Consider the following 22,435-nt stretch of genomic DNA (forward strand, 5'->3'; position numbering starts at 1 on the left):
TCCCATTGCCCTGCACAGCTCCCATTGCCATGCACAGTTCCCATTGCCATGCACAGTTCCCATTGCCCTGCACAGTTCCCATTGCCATGCACAGTTCCCATTGCCCTGCACAGTTCCCACTGCCATGCACAGTTCCCATTGCCCTGCACAGTTCCCATTGCCATGCACAGTTCCCATTGCCCTGCACAGTTCCCACTGCCATGCACAGTTCCCATTGCCCTGCACAGTTCCCATTGCCCTGCACAGTTCCCATTGCCCTGCACAGCTCCCATTGCCATGCACAGTTCCCATTGCCATGCACAGTTCCCATTGCCCTGCACAGTTCCCATTGCCATGCACAGTTCCCATTGCCATGCACAGTTCCCATTGCCCTGCACAGCTCCCATTGCCCTGCACAGTTCCCATTGCCATGCACAGTTCCCATTGCCCTGCACAGTTCCCATTGCCATGCACAGTTCCCATTGCCCTGCACAGCTCCCATTGCCCTGCACAGCTCCCATTGCTTTCCATGCACAGCTCCCATTGCCCTGCACAGCTCCCATTGCTTTCCATGCACAGTTCCCAGCCAATTTCCCACTGCTCTCCCTGCCCCTTTCCCCATTGCTCTCCCTGCCCATTTCCCAGCCATTTCGACATTGCTTTCCCAGCCCATTTTCCCATAGCTGCTCCCAGGCAAAGGGAAAGGAGCTCCCAGGACTGAGGCAGAGGAAAGGCAGCAGCACTCAGAGCAGGAGGAGAGCTGCTCCAGGACATTCTGCACAGGGCAATGACAAACCCAAAGGATGGGGGATTTAGAGGGTGAAGTCACTCCTTCAGAAGGCACGGGGAGGCTGTTTGCAGAGGAATACCTGGTCCATAACCAGGAGAAGACACCAATTTTCATTTCTCCTGCTGTTATGGCTCGAGGCTCTCCAAGAAGCCTCCAACCCACGCTTTTAAGTCTGGCTGTCTCTGCAGAGCAGACCTAAGGACAGTTGAGCTCCCCTTGCCTGCTCATCCTTGGCTTCCCAGAGAGACTGAAGCTACCCTTTGGCACTTGTGCCATTCCCTCTGGGCTGGCTCCTGCTGGGCCCTGTCACAGGCACGGCGGGCACTGCACAGCAGCACTGACCAGCAAGGGGCTTTGGAAAACACCTGCCAAGGAACGGCTGCACTGTCTGCCCAAATCCCCTGTGCCTGCACTGCAGAGGGGTCAGAGAGCTGCTCCACAGATCCAGGGAATGGCATCTTCCTGCCACAGGAATTAGAATAAAAGCAGGGAGAGAAACTTCTTTAAATCAGAGCAGCCACTGCAGCTCACTCCTGTCAGCCTCTGCCTGCCCCACCTGCAGCTCCCTGGCTCCTGCACCCCATGGTTATTGTACTTTCAAATAAGGAAAGGCAGAGCATCCTCCTGCTAATATTAATGAGCTACGGGGAGGGAACAAGGGTGAGTGCCGAGTCAATCCCCTTGTGACAGGTCTGTGTGCTGGTGGATGCACAGACACACACATAAAATAGGGAAGGCATCTGAATATTTTAAATACATCAACATAATTACTCCACTGTCATAAGCATGGGTTTTGTTGCAGAAAAAAAAATCATGTTACTGAAATATTCATACAAAAGATGCAGTTTGTTCAGGGAGGACAGGTACAAAGAGACCTTTGGTGAGATATTTATCAAGGATCTGTATTGTTTTTGTGATCTTCAGCACAGGGTGGAGAGGGACCTGCTCAGGGTCTCTGGGCAATGGCAGAACTGGACACAAAAGCACTCTGTGGGCACTCTCACAGATGTCTGGTGGTGAAGCTTTACTTACTTGCCCAGAAAACTTGTCCAAAATGATTTCAGGAGGGCACAGAATATTTCAGCTTTGAGCAGGCAACATCCATACTGGCAGTATGCCCTCTCTGCTGGTGACTGGGTGGGAAAACAGACACCTCTTCCCAGGAGGGATGTGGGGCTGTGAGCAGGCTCACTGCTTTTCCACATTAAACCAATCCCTGCAGCAGCCAACAGAGAGGACCCTGCCCATGTAAACCCTCAAACATGGTTTGTGTCCCTGAATTGAATCCGCTTAAGAGTTGCAACCATTACATGGCAGCTGATCTTACAAGAAATTAACTCCAGTCTTAGAAAGAGAGATCACTTCAAAAGTAAAAAAGCTAAGCAATAATTTAAAAATTGGAATTCATTTTCAGCCAATTAGTATTTTCAAGTGGGAGCTGCAGTAGTGCCTGTCTGAATACAAATGGGAATGAAGGGTACTCCAGGCCAAGCGGAGGAGGGAACACTGCCATGGCACTGGGAGAAGTCACTGCAGAACTGATTGCCTTATGGCATGGAGAGCACCAGCCCCTGCTTGGAGTTCCAGGATCCCCTGACAGACAGACAGACAGACAGACTGACAGTGAGGGATCACCGCCAGCAGCTCCTGCAGCTCCCAGGCTGCATTGGTGTCAAGAGGATTACTGAAAGGACAGGGAAGCATTGAATTGCTGCAACTCAATTCCATCAGGAACACCAATTTCTGAAACTTGACCTCTGCTCTGGAAACTGAACCCGCAAAATTTTCAGCAGAGTGTTTTGAGAGCAGAAATACTAGGGTGAGATCTCACAGACCTATACGGCACCCTGCAGAACAAACCTGATCCCAACAGGCACCTCTGCACTCACTACTGGGAATTATCTCAAGGAGGAGCACAGAGGAGTGACTGCAAGCTGCTTCTAGCAATGCTAACCTTCACTATCAGCAGGCTGTGAAGTAATGTGCCCTGTAAGCTCCACACCATGTGTTTTACTCAGGCAGGAACACCTCCTTATGAAAATAAAGCTGTAGGAGAAGAGGCAGCACAGGGCAGTGCCATCCCCACAGGCCATGCAGCAGCTGAAGCTGGAGGCTGAAGTTGTGCAGAATTCTGCATGTGTGCAGCAGCTACCAAAGGACAAAATTCCAGCTTTAGGAAAAAGCACAGCTTGATCCTAGACAGCACTTGCACATGGCTGAAGCCTCACTGGAAAACTCCCTCATGCACTTAAGTGTCCATTTGAAACACAGCTTAGAGATTGAGAAAAGTGCAGCAATACTTTCTAGGTTCTACTTTTTAGACTTCCTAAAACCCATTCCTATCCAGCAAAAAGAAAAACCTCAGTGCAAAAGAATAGAATAAAAAAAAGGCTGCAGGTTCAGACCAGGCTTTTAAATACACATTATTTTCTTATTGTTTCAAAATTTTATCTACTACTGACAAAGAAAATGGTGAACTGGGAGTTCCTCCTGTAGCTGGCTAACATTTAGTCACTAGAGGGTTCAAACAGCTCCTGAATGAAACTGTAATTTAGGGAATTTCTCTAGATTTCTGCATAGCTATTAGTGTGCCTTAGAAGGATTCTGTGCCTCCCCTGCACAGAAATATTCTCTGAGGTGACCAGTTTTGTTCAGCCCAAAGCCAGTGCTTTACTCCACCAGAGCAGGAGCTGAGATATTCCCCCCTGGCCTGCAGGAAACATTTACTCCCTTCTTCTGCCCTGCCTTCCCTCCCTCACCCTGGTGCTTCACAGCATCCCAAATGCCCTGTCCTGTGTATGTAACAGTGGGGTTAGAACAGAAAGGGGTGGAAAAATGTTTCTTCCCATCATTCTCCCATTGGCTTTGGTGTGCTGGTGCTCCCTGAGTGCCCAGTGGCAATCCCCTTTGTTTCCAGGTGTCCCGAGTGACACTCCCACCCTGCACAGCTTCTCCTGGTCCTGGACACAGCCTCTGGGGCTGCAGTGCTGACAGCAGCATGAAGGAAGGAAGGAGTAACTCCAGTGGTGTAATGAGGAGTTACTTTCACTAGAGGAGGTTTTTTCCTGGGGTCTGATTTCTTTTAGCTGTGCAGGAGCCACTGGATTTGCCTGGGTTCCCAGCATCCTCCCAAGATATCCTCACTTGACCCAGGCAGGTGAGATGAGGCTGGCCTCTTATTATTTAATATGTAAGTGATGCATGACAAGAGCAGAGTTAAAACAAGTTCCTCTGTTTTTTTTCAAGCGTTCAGAGAGCTGCTTCAAGGCAGCTCATCTCTATTCCCCTCCTCCTGCTTTTCAGGGAAGGAAGACAGCACATCCCTCAGGAACAGAAATCAATATTCTCCTGTCACTTGAACACAAACAACAAAGAAATCCCAGTCCCCTAGCGAGCAATTGCCAGTTTAATCTTGCCATCTTCAGTAAGTCACTCCTTTGAATACTGTGGAGGTGCCAACATATTCATTATGGGCTCTGCTTTCTTTTGTCACAACCACTGTGCTCAGGAAATCCACATTTAGTTCCCTTGCCTGTGTCCAAGAGGAAAACAGCACTCCTGAAATCAGAGCCCCACCTCACAGTTTTAATCTCTAACCCCACCACAACAGAACTAAACAATACTTGCAATTGTGTTATCTTTAACCAGCATTGGAGAAAAATGTTCACTTCTTATGCAACAGTAAAAACCTTTCAATAAACCGTAACAATGAGAATTAACACATGAGGAATATGGTGGGGTCTGGGTGAGCAGAGCAGGTTACTCACAGAAAGAGAAGCCTGACAAACCAAATTCACAGTCACTTCACAAACCAAACTTAGCACTTGCCCTTCTGCAAAGCCCAGGACTCTGTGTTGTGCAGGGCACAGATCCAGCGTTGTTGTTGTGGTAGTCTTACTGTGAAACTTTCCCGCCTCCTTTGTGAATTCCCATGGGCAGCCCCTCGCCACAGCCCTGCCAGCTGACCCCAGCTCTGCCTCACCCAGCCAGCCCACCCTTGTCACACGCACTGGATGTACCTGGGGCTGTTAGGGGCAGGCTGTTTCTGATCCTGGTAATTGGTGCAGCTGAACTCCTCAGGGCTGAGACTGCCTTTAGCACTATCGCTTATTCTTCTGCCATCCATGCTCCCACAGTCAAACACCCAGAGCTGGCTCCCCCTCCTTGCCAGTGTGTGCTCATAGACAGGGATTTGGTCAGTATTTAAAACCCCAAACAACTCCCCCAGCCAGGCTGAGAGAACAAACACAGCCCTCGCTGAGAGCCATGGCAGTTCCCTCCAAACAAGCAAAGCATATCAAAGCAACCCAGGAGAAAGCAGTCGGAGTGAAATAGTAAATAAAAATACAAAGCAAGCAGGACTCCCTGAATTAGTGACAAAGTTGTGGCTGATTGCTACCCCCAGCCCTCCTGGCATGGCTGTGTTTGCAGGAAGTTTGCTTACACATAATCATGTCTCCTGATGAACACACCTGAAATAATGCTTCATTCCATCCCCATCCTGTCATCATTAGCCCTTCCATAAAGCAATGAAGAAAACCCCTTTACTTTCATCTACTTTCATCTTTCTTCCAGGCTTTGCCTGCTTTTCCTCAATTGTCTTCTGTTCTCTTCCTCCTGCCTGAAAAATTCACCCTCTTACCTTTTAGCCTTCCCCTTTAGGCTTCACTAATCCTGTTTTACTGATCCCCATTCATCAGTTCTTTCTCTTTGTCCCCCAGTTCTTCCTCCTGCTGTGATGCTCTGGTTAATCCCATCTTTATCCCATACTCTGGTGTCCCAGATGACAAATCCCTAATTTATCTACTTGGTAAGCTTCATCTTCAGAGGCAGCCAGAATTCCTACTTCAACACCTTTCCCCACCTCCCACTTCTACATCCAAATGCTCTCAATTCCTACCCCACATGAATAATCAATCAACCAATCAACCAATCAGTCAATCAATGTCCTTTACCTCCTCAGAGAGCGATTGCACAGTGCCTGGTGCTGTGATCTGACAGTACTGCAGCTACTGTGAGCAGAGAACAGAGCTCATTGCCATGACCCCAGGGCTGTGGAGGAAAGCTGGGATGCTCATGCTGTTACACACAGCCCCTGCTGGCTGCACTGAGGGGCAGAAGCAGCAATCCATCAAACAGGCAGGGGGAGATGATGGGGTGGGGATGACCCGAGAAGGCACAAATCGGTCTCAAAGGGATGTCATGGTCAGGGGCAGCTCGTGTTATGCAGCTAGCAGGTAAAAATCAGGGCTGGGATTGCTCAAAGGCTTCAGAAAAACCACCAGGCAGTTAATTGTGGATGGTCCTGACTCGGTTTGGACATGTAAAATGAAAACAACATCAGCATTACTGGATAAAAAGGGGAATTTTTCACTCACTTTCACTATAGTCTCATATTCCATTTCTACTTCTGTTTTTCCTCTACTTCTTGTTCTTCTACGCTCTTTAAAACAAAACCAAGGATCATTTCAATTTGAGGTGATTAACAGTTACTCTAAGCTGAAATGACATAATTCTGTGCATTACAGTAAAGCAACATCTCTTTAATCTATGCACTTAATGAAAAACAAAAGATTACTTCATGCTCTGTGTGCCGGCTCATTAATATTTGACTAGGTACACATTAGTCAGAGAAACAGTCTATTTATCACAACCTGTCACTCCATGCTACAAGAGCAGTATTCCAGTGTTCCAGCTGTGCTTGAGGGAGAGATCCAGCTTTAGTTGAAGTTGCAGCTTATGCAGGATGCAAGAAGGGTCACTGTTCTCTGGGAGAGGGAAGGAAGTGTGTCTGGAGGGAAAGATGAGCATCAGCCATGCACCTGGAGTGTGTGTGGAAGAGACACCCTGCCCTTGCACTGGGATCATGCCGATGCCGTGGGCTCAGGGCAGTTTGCATGGAAAGGCCCCAGCACAGCCCCAGGGGCTCACAGGAGTGTGCTGCTCCAGCCCACGGCCCTGGAGTCACTCTGGCAGGAGATGTGGGACATGCTGCCCATGGAGCTGTTCCCACTGCTCCCACCTGCATCCCAAACTGCTCATCCACGGCTCCCACCTGCATCCCAAGCTGCTCTTTAACTCTGGAACCCTGGCTTTGGCAGCTCAAGGAGCAGCAGGACTGTCCCAGAGGCCCTGGTGTGATCTGGGAGTGTCAGACTGTCCCAAAGGCCCTGGAGTGCTCCGGGAGTGTCACATTGTCCCAAAGGCCCTGGAGTGCTCCGGGAGTGTCAGACTGTCCCAAAGGCCCTGGAGTGCTCCGGGAGTGTCACATTGTCCCAAAGGCCCTGGTAAGCTCCAGAATTGTCAGATTGTCCCAAAGCTCCCGGTGAGCTGACTCGCTGCATCCCACACCACTCTGAGCACCCTGAACTCAAATCTTGGAGAGATCTAATGTCTGGAGCAGACAAGTCCTGAAGGTAATCCAGCAGCAACCAAAAAGACACAAGTTTGTTCCAAAAAATGGGAGACTTTTTGGTTGTTGCTGAGTGCAGTCCTCAAACAGCCCTGCCCTGCCATTGGCAAGTGGCTGTAGCTTGCTCCCTTCTCTGCTGAGCTAAATTATTGTGGTAACTTGTCTCTTGTCTCTCTCTAAAACCAGTGTCACTTCAGCAATAAGTGATTTACTGCTCCACAGGGTAACAATTGCATGAGTCTATCACTTAACTTGGTTCTGCTTGCAGAAGTTAAATCACAGCTCTGTCATGACAGGGCTGGCGCCACCAAAGTCTTGACATTTCCCACATCATTATAATTTATACTTTATCCTGTATTCTGGACAGCTTTGTGTCTGCACTGTCCAGCAGCCAGAGCTGCAGTGGCACCCCTGTCACACACAGGGGACACACAGGTGACAGCCAGCCATGGAACAACTGCATGTGAGCTCACTGAAGTCACCTGTGCTTGGGCTTAGGTGTCATGTTTGTTTTGAATGAAACTGAAGATGGAAACCTTTAAAAAGAAATACAAACAGACAATAACACAAAATAAAGCTTCTCATTTAACATGTAAAGATGAAATAGCTTAGAAACCGAGGTAGTACTCTGAATATTTGTTACAAAACATTTCCTCTCAAAGCATTTTCTTAAACTGAATACAATTATTGAGTCACTTCCTTGGTAATGGGTGAAGAAGCAGAACAATATGTCTGAGCACTGTGTGCTCATGTTACTTCCATGCAGATTGATAAATCCCTTCTAATTGAGTCACAATGCAGGCAGAAAATACCATTAGCTAACAACTGGCTGGATTTGATTGAAATGTGTGCAAGGGAACCTCTGCCACCTTCTCATGTTGATGTGCAGCAATGAAATGATGCAGAAATGAATGTTGTTCATGTTCTCCTTGCAGCCCCTGTCACTGTGGCAGCAGTGGGCTGTGAAGCTGTGGCATGAGCACTGACACAACGGGTGTTAGGGACACATGTGGGGCAGAGGATGCTCAGGAAATGGGTGCCACTGGCTGTGGCAGCTTGCACCATCTTGACATGCAAAATGAACCTAAAATAGTAGCTGAGGAAGCAGAAGGTGACAGTTTGTAGCAGCAAAGAAGTTGAAATGCAAAGTGAAATAAGAAAGCCACTTAATTTTGAACAGTTCCTTATCCCTCCTCCTGATGCACTTCATTTTCCTGCCCCTTTGATCCATGTACCTCACTGGTTCTGTGCTCCCACTGACAGACAAATCAGATAAAGCAACTCACAGAAAATTGGCAATTTTTACTAAATTACATGTAACTTTGCAGCACAAACACATTTTGTTGCTGGGGATGTTGGCCTGGTTACTTCAGTGAGGTTTGTAACTACTGATAGCAGGTTAAGATTGGATTAAAAATTCCCTTAAAACCAGTCTTGGAAAACACTACTAAGCATCCTCTTGCTAAATTTCTTCATTTGTGCGACATGAACACTTTTCCTTTCTTCTGGCACCGTTTTTTGCCAGCCTCCCTGTTAAAGAGCACACTTTGCTTTGGGCAAAGGTCTGTGCACTCTGTGTGTTGTGCTCACACACCAGGATTTGGGTGTGCAAAGGAGGCACACATCTGCCACATATCCAGCCTTTACCTACCTGCAGGATGAACATCAGAAATAAGTAAACATTTCAACAAAAAGCAACATTCAAACTTGGTAACAAACCCGCCCTACTTAACCAACGTGAGGAATTCCCCCTTGATTATGTACCAAAACACAGTCCATGGGAAGTGACAGAGATATCTGGGTAGCATGAGCTCCACCGGCAGAGGAAAGCAAGGGTTACCAGGTATAGCTGCTCAGCTGTGAGCAGGGTATGCACCCCTCAAGCCTCTGTTTGTTATGGAGCTTTCAGCAATATAATCTGTGCCCTTGCACCCTGGGATGCTCCTGATCCAAGAGATGGAGGTGCAGCAGCCAGACAGACAGACATGAGATATTTACCACAGCTCCTCTGGGAGCTCCAGGCATGGCCTTGCAGTGTAAGAAGGAGAAAGTCAGAGGGAAACACAGGGATTAAAACAAACACTGAATGTTTCAAGCTCTTCTCTATTCTGATGGTCATGGCTGTACTTGCAAAATGGCCTGGTTTTGAAAATGCCTGAGCAACTTTTGATTGTGGTGTGAGCTGAACCTTTGTGCTTGTACAGACATTGCACCAAGCAGCTCCTGGTGAAATCTCTGACACACAGGTAATAAAACACAGGAAATACACACACTTTCCCAAATCATAAAGCAGCCATGTATCTGTTGCTTTTGTTAGTGCTGAGACAACATTTTAGGGAAGACACACACAGAAACCAGATGTAGAAGAACACCAATGACAAGGGGAAGGGATAAAACATTATCTGCTATTCACAGTCACTGCCTACCTAATGCTGGTCTCCCAGAAGCTTTCTGGAGACACCAGAAAGTCCAGAAATCAATCCAGCAAGTGTTTAAACTTTTAAAATATTGAAGCTGAATATAGTCTGGCTTATCTGATGGTCCTGGATGTGTCCTCACCTGTGCAAAGGGCCGCCCAAAAAGCTGCACTTTATATTTCTGGTTTCTAAGCTGTCATGAAAAGCTGGGTTGTGTTCTCAGTTATTGTGCCATCCCTGTAAAGAACTACTGCCCATAATCAGCCAGGATTTCTCTTCTTGCTGGCACACAGAGTCTTGTCGGTGCCCACACAAATTGTGCTGATCTAACACCCGCAGCCAGCTCTTGTTAACATGGCTGTTCTTCACAATTATCCATTAATGACCCCTAAAACCACAAAGAAGATGTGTGTCTGAGGAGAAGGGAAAGGAGATGGTGCTTGTCCCAAGAGCTGCCTCACGGCCCAGGGCTGAGTTCCCTCAGGAATTCCCAAGCTCTCAGCTGCTCACACACTCACACCTGCTGCCTCTGGCAGGCACCTGCAGGCTCTTCCCTGACCACAGTGGCTTTATTTTGCAGGCTGTGAAACCCAGTTATACTCAGTTGTATTCTCCTCTTCCCTGGACCAGAGCAGATCCCTCACACCCCTGTCACAGACACAGCACGGATCTGGGTTCGCTTATCAATTGATCCAAGACTGACTGTGGAGCGGGCAGAGGAGGAAATGCAGGAGGAAGGGCTTGGTCCTGGCTTTGATCTCACTCAGTGAAACAAACAAACAAAGAAATCAGATTAATTCTAGTGCATGTCAGTGAAAATGCCTGCTTTAACAGCAGCATGTGTGGAACCCCCCTGTGCAATTCCACCCTTCAGTTACACACACAGACCCTGGCTGCAGCAAGAACAGTCTTCAGATGCACTCCTGTTCCTCATCCTGGGCAAAGAACATTCCCTTCCTCCTTCATATTGACTATTTCAGATATAACCCTTAAAAAAAAAATCACTGCAATAATGCAGCAGCTCCGTAAATGCCAGCAGATTAGGTCAGAATATGCATCTTTCAGCTCAAAACAAAACTCCCAAACCTCAACACAAGGTCCAAGCAGAGCATCACTGAAATTCTGTCTGTACAAAACATTTTATTTATCACCTTTACCATCTGTGGCACAGCATTCACTAACTGTAAGCTAGACAGAGATCAAGAGAATGGACTTCATTTCTCAGAAACGTATTTCCATTAATACAATGAGTGTTAGACAGAGAAAGTCCAGTCTGGCACTCTGACCACCTGCAAAACTGCATGAAATACCAGTTACTGGTTCACATTTTAATACAATTAGAAGTTGAAAGCAACAGCGTGGTCTTGTCTTACAGACAAGCATGATGGCTTAGGCAATTTCAGAGTCTCCTCTGTATTAAACAGAGCAGATTGCAGAGTTTTCTCTGCAGCAAAAGGAGCTTTATTTCCTAAGAACATTCAAAATCCAAATCCTTTCCTAATGAAGTGTCAGATGAAAGGATCTCCTTCACAAACACATCAAGAAAATGCCATCTCCCAGAATTTCATTAAACATTAAATGGCTGTGAATTAACAAGCAAAAAATGTTGATTTTTTTTACGAATTGTTATTCGTTCCATTTACTAGCTAAGACAGAATACATATGACAATTAGTTCTTCAAATGACTGCATGGGGGAAATCCCTTCTGTCCCGATGCTCTGTACTTTATGATAAGCTCATTTATTTGTGTCTAAGAGCAGATTCTCAGCTTCATTCCTTTCTGAAACCAAAGTTAGCCTCACACAGATAATGGAGCTGCTGCTAATAAAGCCAAGATGTCTGAACATCAATTTGCTGAATGGAAAATCCTGCTTATTTTGAGCTAATTCAGTACAGCAGTACCTGCTTAAGATCAATTGGCAGCAGACTATTTCCTATTTATTGCTAATTAAAATCACGGATTTCCTGTTCCAAACAGCATAAAGCCTGAAAAACTAGCTGCAGCCCAGAGTGCTATTGACTCAGCTGGGGCAGCAGATGTAGATTTAGCACCCCACAGCAGGGTTTGTAAGAGCAGCGGCTCTCGGGCATGACCAGGCAGCAGAGGGAGGTCAGGTGTGGAGGCAAGCTCTGAGATTTGTCTCTCAAGGCTGTGGGGTGCACAATGGCTCAGCTGTGCCTTCCTGCCCAGCACACGGCCTGCAACCCTCCCCGGGCACACTGAACCTGAGCCTTTCTGCCTCAGCTGCAGCCTTTCCTGCCCTGGGGAGAATAATACTGCAGCTGAGTGCCAAGGGATATCTGCAGTGCCATCTGGGCTAAGGCTCCCCCACCCAGCCTGCTCCTGTCAGCTCCACACAGAAATGTTCCCAGCTGATTGTGCTGGCCACAATTCCTTCTCTTCTGGAACACGGGCCAGCCAGGAAAGCACACAGCCTTGGGAACAGCATGACAAATGGAAATATCGGAGTGGTCCTGAACTGAGGATGATCCCACCCAGTGCTTTCAGTGCATTGCCCAGGGCATTCAGCCCCTGGGATTTGAGACTGCCTGAACTGCTGAGTTCCCAGGAGAGCAGCACCTGCTGGGCTCCACTGTGATGGCACCACACTTGGGAGGGCACAGACAAGGGCTGTGCCATCCTGTGATGGCACCACACCTGAGAGGGCACAGACAAGGGCTGTGCCATCCTGTGATGGCACCACACTTGGGAGGACACAGACAAGGGCTGTGCCATCCTGTGATGGCACCACACCTGAGAGGGCACAGACAAGGGCTGTGCCATCCTGTGATGGCACCACACTTGGGAGGGCACAGACAAGGGCTGTGCCATCCTGTGATGGCACCACACTTGAGAGGGCACAGACAAGGGCTGTGCCATCCTGTGATGGCACCACACTTGGGAGGGCACAGACAAGGGCTGTGCCATCCTGTGATGGCACCACACCTGAGAGGGCACAGACAAGGGCTGTGCCATCCTGTGATGGCACCACACTTGGGAGGGCACAGACAAGGGCTGTGCCATCCTGTGATGGCACCACACTTGGGAGGGCACAGACAAGGGCTGTGCCATCCCTGTCTCCCTAATCCACATGAACTGACACAAGATGCACTTACAGCAGGAAAATGCCTATTAATAAATCAACCCTTCTTCTTTTTTTACCCCTCAAAAAATCCCTGCCTCATTCCCACATCAAAAGCCTAAAACCTGCTCAGGCTCATCTTGGGTGATTTAATCAACCTCAGCAGCCTGGATTGCATTTCCACCATGGCAGAAGTGACCCAGAAAGGTAAAAGCCCTCTAGGAAGGAGCCCTGCATCTCTCCTGAGCTTTGGCCAGCCAGGTGCCAACAAACGCTTCTTTACTGGCACCAAATCCTCAGTGGGACAGAGAAACGCCTCCTTTACAGTTCCATCTCACACCCCCAGGTAAGTCAGTGCTGAGCACTGCACATGTGGACAGGTTAGAACTCCAACCATTAACTGCTATGAAAAACAGCATTAATTTTTTGTTACTGTTATCCTTTGGTTTTCAATTTTTTGAAGGATGTCAAAGGTCATTCTGGAGGATCTGGTCTGGAGGTAACATTCAAAAGCAATTATTAGAGTCTGACTTTGTTACTAGCATTTTCTTGGACACCCCAAACATACTTATTCAAACAGCTTCCCCAGTCAGTCTTCTATTCATAGGTAGATTTTTTAAACAGTGCTTGGTGATAGTAATAGCATGGCAAAAAACAGAATAGGTGTATAGTTAATGAAATAATTGTGTTGAACGTATATTCAGCACTTTAAGTAAGTGAGAAGTACTTCAAGTTGTCTTCCATGTTGCTCAAATACTTCCAGAATTCTTTTAGTTGGAAACTGTTTAGGAAGGAACTGTCTGTTTGTGAGAGGCCCCTGCAGAACCAGCCAAGGGTTTCAGGGTCTCTGTTCCTGCACTAAGCTCAATAACACTTATTCTATCTGCATTTCTTATTAAAAGAATGCAATCAAATTATTAATGACAAATATAAATATTAATGTGTTGATATTTAGATGATAAAATGTAGTTTTGTTGTTCAGAGAAATAAGCTGCTCCTTTTATCTGCTGGCTTGAAACAGCCCTTTGTTTATCTTCATCTTGTTTTCCAACATAGTTTATTTATTTACAGCATGTCAAGGGAGAAACCTAATTTCTAAGGACATTTTCCAATTAACTTTCCTAATTAAAAGTAAAAGTTAGACTGAATTGGTTTGTAAACGGCATGATGTAAAGCCCCCAAAATGAATAGATTCTGGGAAGTGACTGAGAATGCCCCTACCCAGGCAGGATGAGGAATGCTGCCCCTGTTCCCTGTGCAGGTGTCCCAGACCTTGTCTGCATTCTGAGCTGCCTGCTTTGGACCAATGCCATTTGCTCCCAAAGGCTGTGCATTGTCAGGGAACGCTGCTGCCCTGGGCTCCCAGTGCTCACAGGGACTTTGCACCACCCTTGGCTTTGGGGGGTTCTGAGCCTGCTCTGGATGTGAATCTGTACCAAGAGTTTCTGCTGTGATCACCTCCATGGATTTCTGCAGGAGCCCAGGGACAGCCCAGGGAATGCTGCTGCTGCTGCACTGATCCAAACCCCTGCCACTCACTGAGAGCTTCAGAGGGAATTCACAATTTCAGCAGGGACCACGGTCTTGTCCTGAGTGCCCTCCATGAGGTTTGTGTGAGGCTTTCAAATCCTGTGCTTGAGCTGCACCCAGACACAGGAACTGGAACCTGGGGGTCACACTGTCCTGTCTGACTGGGGGATCAATTGCAAACAGACTCACCCACTGAACAGCCCACGAGAACTGGGAAAATATTTAAATCCAGTAGAGCCAAAGATGGTTGCAAACCACTTCAAAGCCCTGGAATGACTTATTTCCCCAGTGCATTAATGGCAGTGAATAACCACACTCTTTGTGGATGCAAGAGCATTTCACATCTAAAAATAACTTACACTGTGCACTGATCACAAATCTAGACATACCCAAGGCAGCCTGGAGTCACAGATCAATTTATAATACTTATTAAAAAAATAAATAAAATAAGCTTAAGGCAAAATTAGATGTTCTACTTGCTCCATATATCGTGGACGTGTGCCATGAATTATGGCAAACTTTCTCTGAGACACACTAATTTAGATGAATGTACTTCTTAGCAGTTTCAGTACTAAAAATACCATTTTTTCCTCATCTATTGAAAATACGTGGCAATATATTCCCCATACATCTGGCAGGTACAAACACCTGGCTGCCTCCTCCTCACATCCTACCATCTCACAACAGCTTCACACACATTTTAAGCAGCACTTTCCCTGCTTTAGTACTGGACAAACAGATAAATGTGCTTTGATGTACTTGCTGTGCAAGAAGAGCAGTTTCTATGTTCCCATACAATGCTTTCAGAAATATTAATGATAGTAATAACAAAAATAATGACAAAAGAAGCTGTAAACTCCAGTAGGGCCTGGCTGTAGCTGGAGAAGCCCAATGACTCTGGGTTTTGAGGACAATGAGTCCCTACACGGTTTAAATTAGAGTGCTTGTGTGCAGACAGCAGCATTGTGCTCTGCCTTTGTGGTGGTGTTTGGAACCACACGAGGCACAGCTTGGGCAGGCAGCTGAGGAAAGCTGATGGCTTCACGCTCCTGCATTGCTTGTGCCAGAGGGAAATGCTGCTGTGCTCAGCACAGGGTACCAGGGAACCTCTCTGCTGCAGCTTTGGCACGTGCTGAATCCCCTTTGCAGCTAGCAGGGAACCTGGCAATCCATAAATCTGCCTTTCCCCCTCCTGTTTGCCATGCAGGGGAAACTCTGACCTCACTGTTGATGCAGCCAGCTAGGAAAACTTGAGGAGACCACAAAGCTCCTTTCTGGGATTGCTGGTTTCAACACAGGACTGGGAACCATCAGAACTGGAGTCTAATTGTGTCCTGCAGATAATTCACTCTGAAAGATGCTTCAGCCAAAGATTTCAAACACTGACACCTCAAGTAAGGCAGCAAAATGCAAGTTAACCTAGCAAAGCCTTCAATGCACAAAAACCACTGTATGGTTTGAGCTGGGAGCACCACAAGGAACTTTTATCACACATAATTTTCCTTTTTGGAATTGTCTATTGATTTCTGTTTCAGACCCACACATTTAAAACTCACAGCTAAATTTGTCTTGACAGTGTCAGTTCAACTGAGCTACAAATGTCTTCCATTTGTGTCGATACCTGTTCTATTTGCCAGGTTCAGCTTCAGAGACCTCTAAAATCAGACTGCTTCAAAAGCTAGGTTTGCTCAAAAACATATCCTAGGCTAATAAATATCCTAGGGTAATAAACACCTAGAATCTCTATTTCTAGGAACAACTGGCCAGAATGATCGGGGGTTTTTTGGCACCCTCCATGTCATTTACACCTGCTCTGAGCCCCAGTGCATCCTGGCCCTGCCCTGTGAGTGGGCACAGAGAGAGGGAAGCAATGCCATTGACTCCCAGGGTGGCAGTGGTGGCCATAAGGGCTCCCAGAGTCCCACCCCTCTTCCTGTGGGCTCTTCCCTGCCAGGACTGCAGGTGAGCTCCTGCAGGCCCTGCCCAGGCTGCCCCTGCAGCCAAGGTCACCTTGCAGAGCTCTGTTTGCCCGCAGCTGACGTTGATTCACGCTGCCAGATGGCAAAGGACAAAGCACAATCACTCAGCACAACGTGTGACCCACTTCCACTCCCAGCAATCTGCTGCCTAATGCTTGGGAAATGCGGAGACTTTGATTAGAATTGTCATTTTGTGTCCTAGCTGGCCCACACGTGGCACGTGCACTCTGCATCCCAGACACATCTGCTCCAGCAGGGCAGTGCCATGGCGCCTCCCTTCCTCCTGCAACAGGGCCTGTGATGTGTGAGTGCCACCTCCTCGTGTCCTACAGGCACTCTCAGAAGTAATTACAGAAGTTATTGCTGTGCATATGGACAGCTAATGAAGAGCCAGGCACCCCATGCTGGCACCACACAAAGCAACAGTGCCAACAGTCATGAGTCTGCTCCAGAGGAGAGAACAGAGACAGGACACACACAGAATTCATGGGGGGCTCCCAGTCAAACCCGAGGGAAGTCATGGGGAAACTCTGTCCCTGCTCAAAGCCGCAGGTACATTTACAGGAGCAGCAGGAGCAGGGAATTCCTGCAACAATGAGCTCCTCTGAGAAGGGATGTGAGAGTAATGCAAGGGACATCTGGTCACTGCAGGGCAGCGTCCCCACATTGCTCGGGGCTTTAGGAGAGCCACAGCGCCAGGCTGGCTCAGAGCACAGCTCAGACCTGTGCTCTGCCTCTGTGCTCTGCCCCTGGCTGCTAGCAGGGGCTGTCTGAGGGAAACAGTCCTAGAGCAGGCAGGCAACACAATTCCCACCTCTGGGCACCCCTTCCTGGTCCCGATCCCTCAAACCCTGCCCTAAGTCCTGCAGCTCCAGTTTTAGTAAAGTTTTAGCTCCTGTCAAAGTGTCACTCAACAAGAACTTCGGTGCTGAAAACATTAAATTTCTGAAGTGGCCTCCAATCCCTTTTGAATCTCCTCAGCTTCTGACAGATTTTTCAAGGGCTTGGCACCAGTAAATGAAGTGGAACTGCTGAAAGTGTCCAGTGTTGAGCAGCTGCTCTAGTGAGAGTTCAGCACCAGGGAGTTCAGTGGTGGTGAATGTGGGCACACACAACTCAGTAACTCTCCTAAAGGAAAGCAGAATGCTTGCTGAAACACAAATCCTTCAGGCCAGGAGGACACAGAACCCAGAAAGCCTGCAGAGAAACAAGGCTGACATCACATTTTACACTGAGGAGGAGGTGACAGAGCCTGCCTGGAAACCTTCCCATCACATATTAGTAGTGTTTATTCGGGGAAAATGGGAAGGGAAGGACAAACACAGGGAGAAGCAGTTGTATCACAGTGTAGGCACTGCTAATGAGGTGATTGTAGGTGGCAGAGTAAGTGAAAATAATTGGCAGGACCCTGCCTAAAATAAAAACTTATCAGCAAACCAACTATCTTGCTACTGACTAAAGATTTGCAGGGCTACTCTCAGGATATATCATCACATTATCTGAGTGCCACACGTGGTGTTACCTTCAGCAAGAAGTTCCCAGGGCTGGGAAGGCGACTAGGAAGGCTATTCCAGTTGAGGATGGAAAACAGAAATATTTTACAATTAAGCAGAAAAACCAGCTTCCCTTGCAGGCACCTGGCCTGGTTTGTCACACATTTCAGGTCCCTGCACACATTTCAGGTCCTTCCTGGGGCCTGAGTGAAGCACCTGCTGCATTTGGGTGCCGTGGAAAGGAGCCAAGGTGTCTGTGCACTGAGCTGTGCTGGGAACTGTCTGCCCTGCAGTTCATAAACAAGGTGCCACAAAAAACAAACACAACTGAAGAAAGTCTCCTCAAACAAGAGCAAAGTAAACAGAGATGCTTCATCAGAAGTTACATTCTCTGGTTTTGATTTTTTTCCTCTTTGGTTCAACTTAAAAATGAATTATCTTTCAATCCTTCATAGAAAACACATGTTTTGTTAACAATACTTTGAAGAAAAAGGTTCCTTTGGGGGCATGACTGTCTTCTAAAGGGAAGAGAGAAATTTACTAAAACTTATCCTTGCTTGCTCTTTAGATCTTTCCAACAGGAGTTTGCAACTGTTTCCCCTATACTGAACACTCACAAAAGGGAAAAAAAATCTCTTAAATAGTGTGGAACTGGGGTAAATTAAGAACAGCAATACAACGGAAGAGTTTTGTTTGGGTTAGTTTTTGGAAGTTGGTGTTTTTGGAAGAGTTAGATGGATAATATTCAGGATAGCTCTTTATTTAAGGAAGGGAGCACACACCATAAATTAGAAAGTATAAATATTTAAAGGTTTGCTGAAAGTGTACACAAGCAACCTATTGTGGCTGAACTGCTTTTTCTAGGCAATAGCTACAATAGATGTCCTTAACAGTGATCCCTTGGTGTAACACCGGGCAAAGGCCAAAAGAAACTCTGTTTCCAGAATGGACCCCTAGGGAATTCTTTATTTTAAAGTGCCACATGGAATGCCTACATTAAGTCAGAGGGGCAAAGAAATGGATGGTATCCAAAATGTTTGGTCGGGCAGGCAGTGCGTGGCACCAGCCTGTGAATAAACAGCTCTGCCAGACCCCTGAGTGCAGGGACACTGCTCCAGGGCTCTCAGCTCTGCTCTGTCCCTGCAACACCAGGGTGGATGTGCCTTTGGGGCTGCAGTGAACGCTCAGCCAAAAGGGACAAAAACGCGCCCAAAGTCCCACAGCCAACAGCAGGAATTTCAAACAGCTCCCATCTTGGGAGTGCCTGAGGACAAGGACACAGCCAGGCCCAGGGGCTGGGAGCGTGTGCCTGGAGAATGCAGAGCTCAGAGAGTGAACAGATCCTTAAAAACCACAGCATGGAGAAGGACACAGGCAAGGGGGAAGATCAACAGGAGGAGGTTTTCCCTCTCTCTGTAATGAAAGTCATGACCTGTGCACCATGGGATTTCCCAAGCCACAAGCAGCACTGGAAGCGCCAGAGCTGCCCCATGTGCCAGCCAGGCCGCAGCACAGCCCTGCCTTCCAGGGATGCCCCTCCGAGCCCTGGCACCCAGGGCACTGCCAGAGCTGCCCCATGTGCCAGCCAGGCCGCAGCACAGCCCTGCCTTCCAGGGATGCCCCTCCGAGCCCTGGCACCCAGGGCACTGCCAGAGCTGCCCCATGTGCCAGCCAGGCCGCAGCACAGCCCTGCCTTCCAGGGATGCCCCTCCGAGCCCTGGCACCCAGGGCACTGCCAGAGCTGCCCCATGTGCCAGCCAGGCCGCAGCACAGCCCTGCCTTCCAGGGATGCCCCTCCGAGCCCTGGCACCCAGGGCACTGCCAGAGCTGCCCCATGTGCCAGCCAGGCCGCAGCACAGCCCTGCCTTCCAGGGATGCCCCTCCGAGCCCTGGCACCCAGGGCACTGCCAGAGCTGCCCCATGTGCCAGCCAGGCCGCAGCACAGCCCTGCCTTCCAGGGATGCCCCTCCGAGCCCTGGGGACAATTTTCCCATTTCCCAGGGCCAGCTCCATGTCCCACCCTGCTCTTTGCTTGCCACTAAAGCAATGCTGCCCAGCTTTCCATGATCAGCAGCAAAGGCACCTGATACTTTCCTGAGTTTCTTTTTTTGGGGGGAGTAAAATCTCCTTCAAACAGTTTGTAGGTGAAACAGAAACTCAGTTTTGCTCATACAGAATTAAAAAAACCCCTCAAATTTATACCTAGCTTTAACTTGTTTTCGCAAGCAAAATCACAGATGAAATACAGCATGTCTTTCTTCTTGACAGTAAAACCTCCTCTCCATTACTTAATTACTCTTCAGATCTTAGATTTAAAATCTTAGTAGAGCACCTCAATACATCCGAGAGCCTTCTGTGCAAATTCTCCAGTAATTCTTATAAAATCAAATAATTTCATCTGATGGCATGCAAGGTAAAATTCATTTCTTGTCTCTGCAGATGAGTGGTTACTGGAATGTCAATTCTCACTCTTTAAAAGAGGGTTGGCTTTAACTTAACACCACAATTACAGAGTGAATTTCTCTTTTAGAATTTTAGTTTTTCCAAAAGCTAAAATTCCTGAATTAATGAAATGCAAATGTAGAAAATTTAGTCTTAACTTTAATAATTTTTCCCCACTTTTTTTTGTTAAATATGGATATAAAGATATATGTCTATCTGTAATGAATGCAACAGTAAAAGAATTATTCCTTCTGTTTTGAACACACACAATGCAACTCATAAATCTTATTGAAACTTTAGATTGACCAGTCTGGGGCAGTTGAAGCTACCTTGGAACAGTACCACAGCATCTTGGCACTGCTTTGCATTGGCAGGCAATGGAACACCAAAATCTGCCTCCCAATTTCCCCCTCCTGCCTCTCTCCAAGCATTCCTGTCCTCCACACCCCCTACAAGTGCCCACATCCTCATTATTGCTGCACTTCCTTCCTTCCTCCTATTCTCAGAGTTTCCTCCTCCCTGGGAGCTGAAGAGTATCTCCTAACAGAGCCAATGTATTTTTTAAACATTTGCCTTCCTGTCTATCTGCCCTCCTGGTTCCAGCAGCTTTTCACCATTCCCACTGCTGGTGCTGGGGCAGCTCCCTGGCCGCTATTTGAGAAATCCCTGTGCTCTGCTCCAGAGTCCCTGCATGGCAGGAAGCACCAGCTGCAGGGGTCAACAACACCCCAAAAATGATTGAAGTTTTTCTGCCGTGAAACTGTGACAGAGGCAAAAGCAAAGCACTCCAAAGCCTGTGACAACAGGGAGCGTTCCAGCAGCACTCCACCCTGAGCTGCCAAGAGAGCACCAACTGGGGCAGGACAAGGAAAACACGGGAACTGGGAAAGCCTGGCTGCTGGCACTCAGAGGGGAAGCTGCTCCTGCGACGGGCTGGGATCCAGCCAGGCTGGGCTGCCCTGAGCTCTGGGAGCCAGGCACAGCCGGGCCAGCGTAGGGCAGCAGGGACACAGAACCCTGCAGGACAAGGCGCTGCCACAGACATGGGAGCAGAGCAGGGACGGGAGAGGGGGAAGCACCACCTTCTGTCCCAGAGGTGAGCCCACAAAGGGCTGATCCCCGTCCAGCTGACCCCAGCATGGGCAGCGCAAGGTGCGTGGCCTGCCAGGGATCAGTGCCCTAACTGAGCAGAAACACGCATAAATATCCCCCAGGGGCACTCCCAGGGAAATGAATCCCAAGTTTCATGGCGGGTAACAGAAGCTGAAAGCCAGCAAGAACAAGTGAGCCATTGCAGTGGAACTGAGGGGTCACAGGGAGGTGAGGGGCACCGTTCTGGTGTGAATTCCAGCATTGTGTTCTGCATCACAGACGGAAAGGCAACACCCAGGGTAAAGAGAAAGAGGGGAGACATGATTCAGTTGTGGGTCAAAGCTGGCTAAGAGGCAGCTAAAAAAGGCACTTAAAAGATGGGTTAGAAATATTGTTTCTTTACCAGTTAACAGGCTCAGGAGACCAAACCCCAAAATTCTGTATGGACTTGCATATGAAAGACCCCATATCTGAGCCAGAAGCTGCTGAGTGCTGAAAACATTTCTAAAAGCCATTCTGTGAAATGAGTGAGGGACAGATCCTGTGCAAGTGCTGCTGGATGTGGCTGCCTTTGCTCCTGAGCTGGAGGGGAAGCTGGCAGGATTCTGGGGGGCTCCCTTGGGGTAACTAAGGAGCCAGGGCTGCACAGGCACTCGGGAATGCTGGCCTGAGGATGAAGGACGTGAGTGTGAGTGACAGGAGGAGCAGCCAGAGCTGCAGACAGGACTGAGAGGCCAGCTGAGAAATCCTGTGGAATCCTGTGTCTGCTGAGAGGGAGACTGGAGAACTCTTGATAAATAAGAGCAATCTGTGCTTCCCATACTACAGCAAGAGTGTGCTGCACAGAGCATGGGATAGCAGAGATCATCCTCTGCAAGTACTTGCTCAGGAAATGTAAATCTAGTAAATCTAGTTTTCCACAGAAAACACGGGCCAAGCTGGGACTCTCCCCATGGCAGGAATGATCCACTGCTGATTTTCCCTGCTGTGTCATTAATATTGCATCCTGTCACAGCCTGTGCACCAGACAAGAACTGCCCAGCCTCAGAGGGACAAACAGGAACCCTGACCTGAGAAGCCACCACAAAGTTACTGGAGAGCAGAGCTCCTGGAAAACAATCAGAAGTGAGGACAGAAGGACATTGCTGAGTGCCCTCTGCACAGTGAGGAACATCATCTGCAAGCAGGGCAGACAGTGAGCTCAACAAACCAACACCA

General features: G+C 48.0%; 1 protein-coding gene across 3 annotated transcripts in view; it reads right to left on the minus strand.

The window, feature by feature from the left end:
* PLCB1 (phospholipase C beta 1) overlaps positions 1 to 22,435 on the minus strand; it is a 290,674-nt gene that overhangs the window by 15,574 nt on the left and 252,665 nt on the right. For 2 of the 3 annotated variants that reach the window (XM_058802823.1, XM_058802824.1), the window contains exon 32: positions 6,148 to 6,212. The exons of the other annotated variant lie outside the window; for it this stretch is intronic. In XM_058802823.1, coding sequence (XP_058658806.1) covers positions 6,174 to 6,212 — 39 coding nt within the window. In that variant the 3' untranslated portion in view covers positions 6,148 to 6,173. The remainder of the gene's footprint in view (positions 1 to 6,147; positions 6,213 to 22,435) is intronic. 3 annotated transcript variants of the gene reach the window in all.

This window comes from Ammospiza caudacuta, chromosome 3 (assembly GCF_027887145.1).
Source record: "Ammospiza caudacuta isolate bAmmCau1 chromosome 3, bAmmCau1.pri, whole genome shotgun sequence".
Classification (NCBI taxonomy): domain Eukaryota; kingdom Metazoa; phylum Chordata; class Aves; order Passeriformes; family Passerellidae; genus Ammospiza; species Ammospiza caudacuta.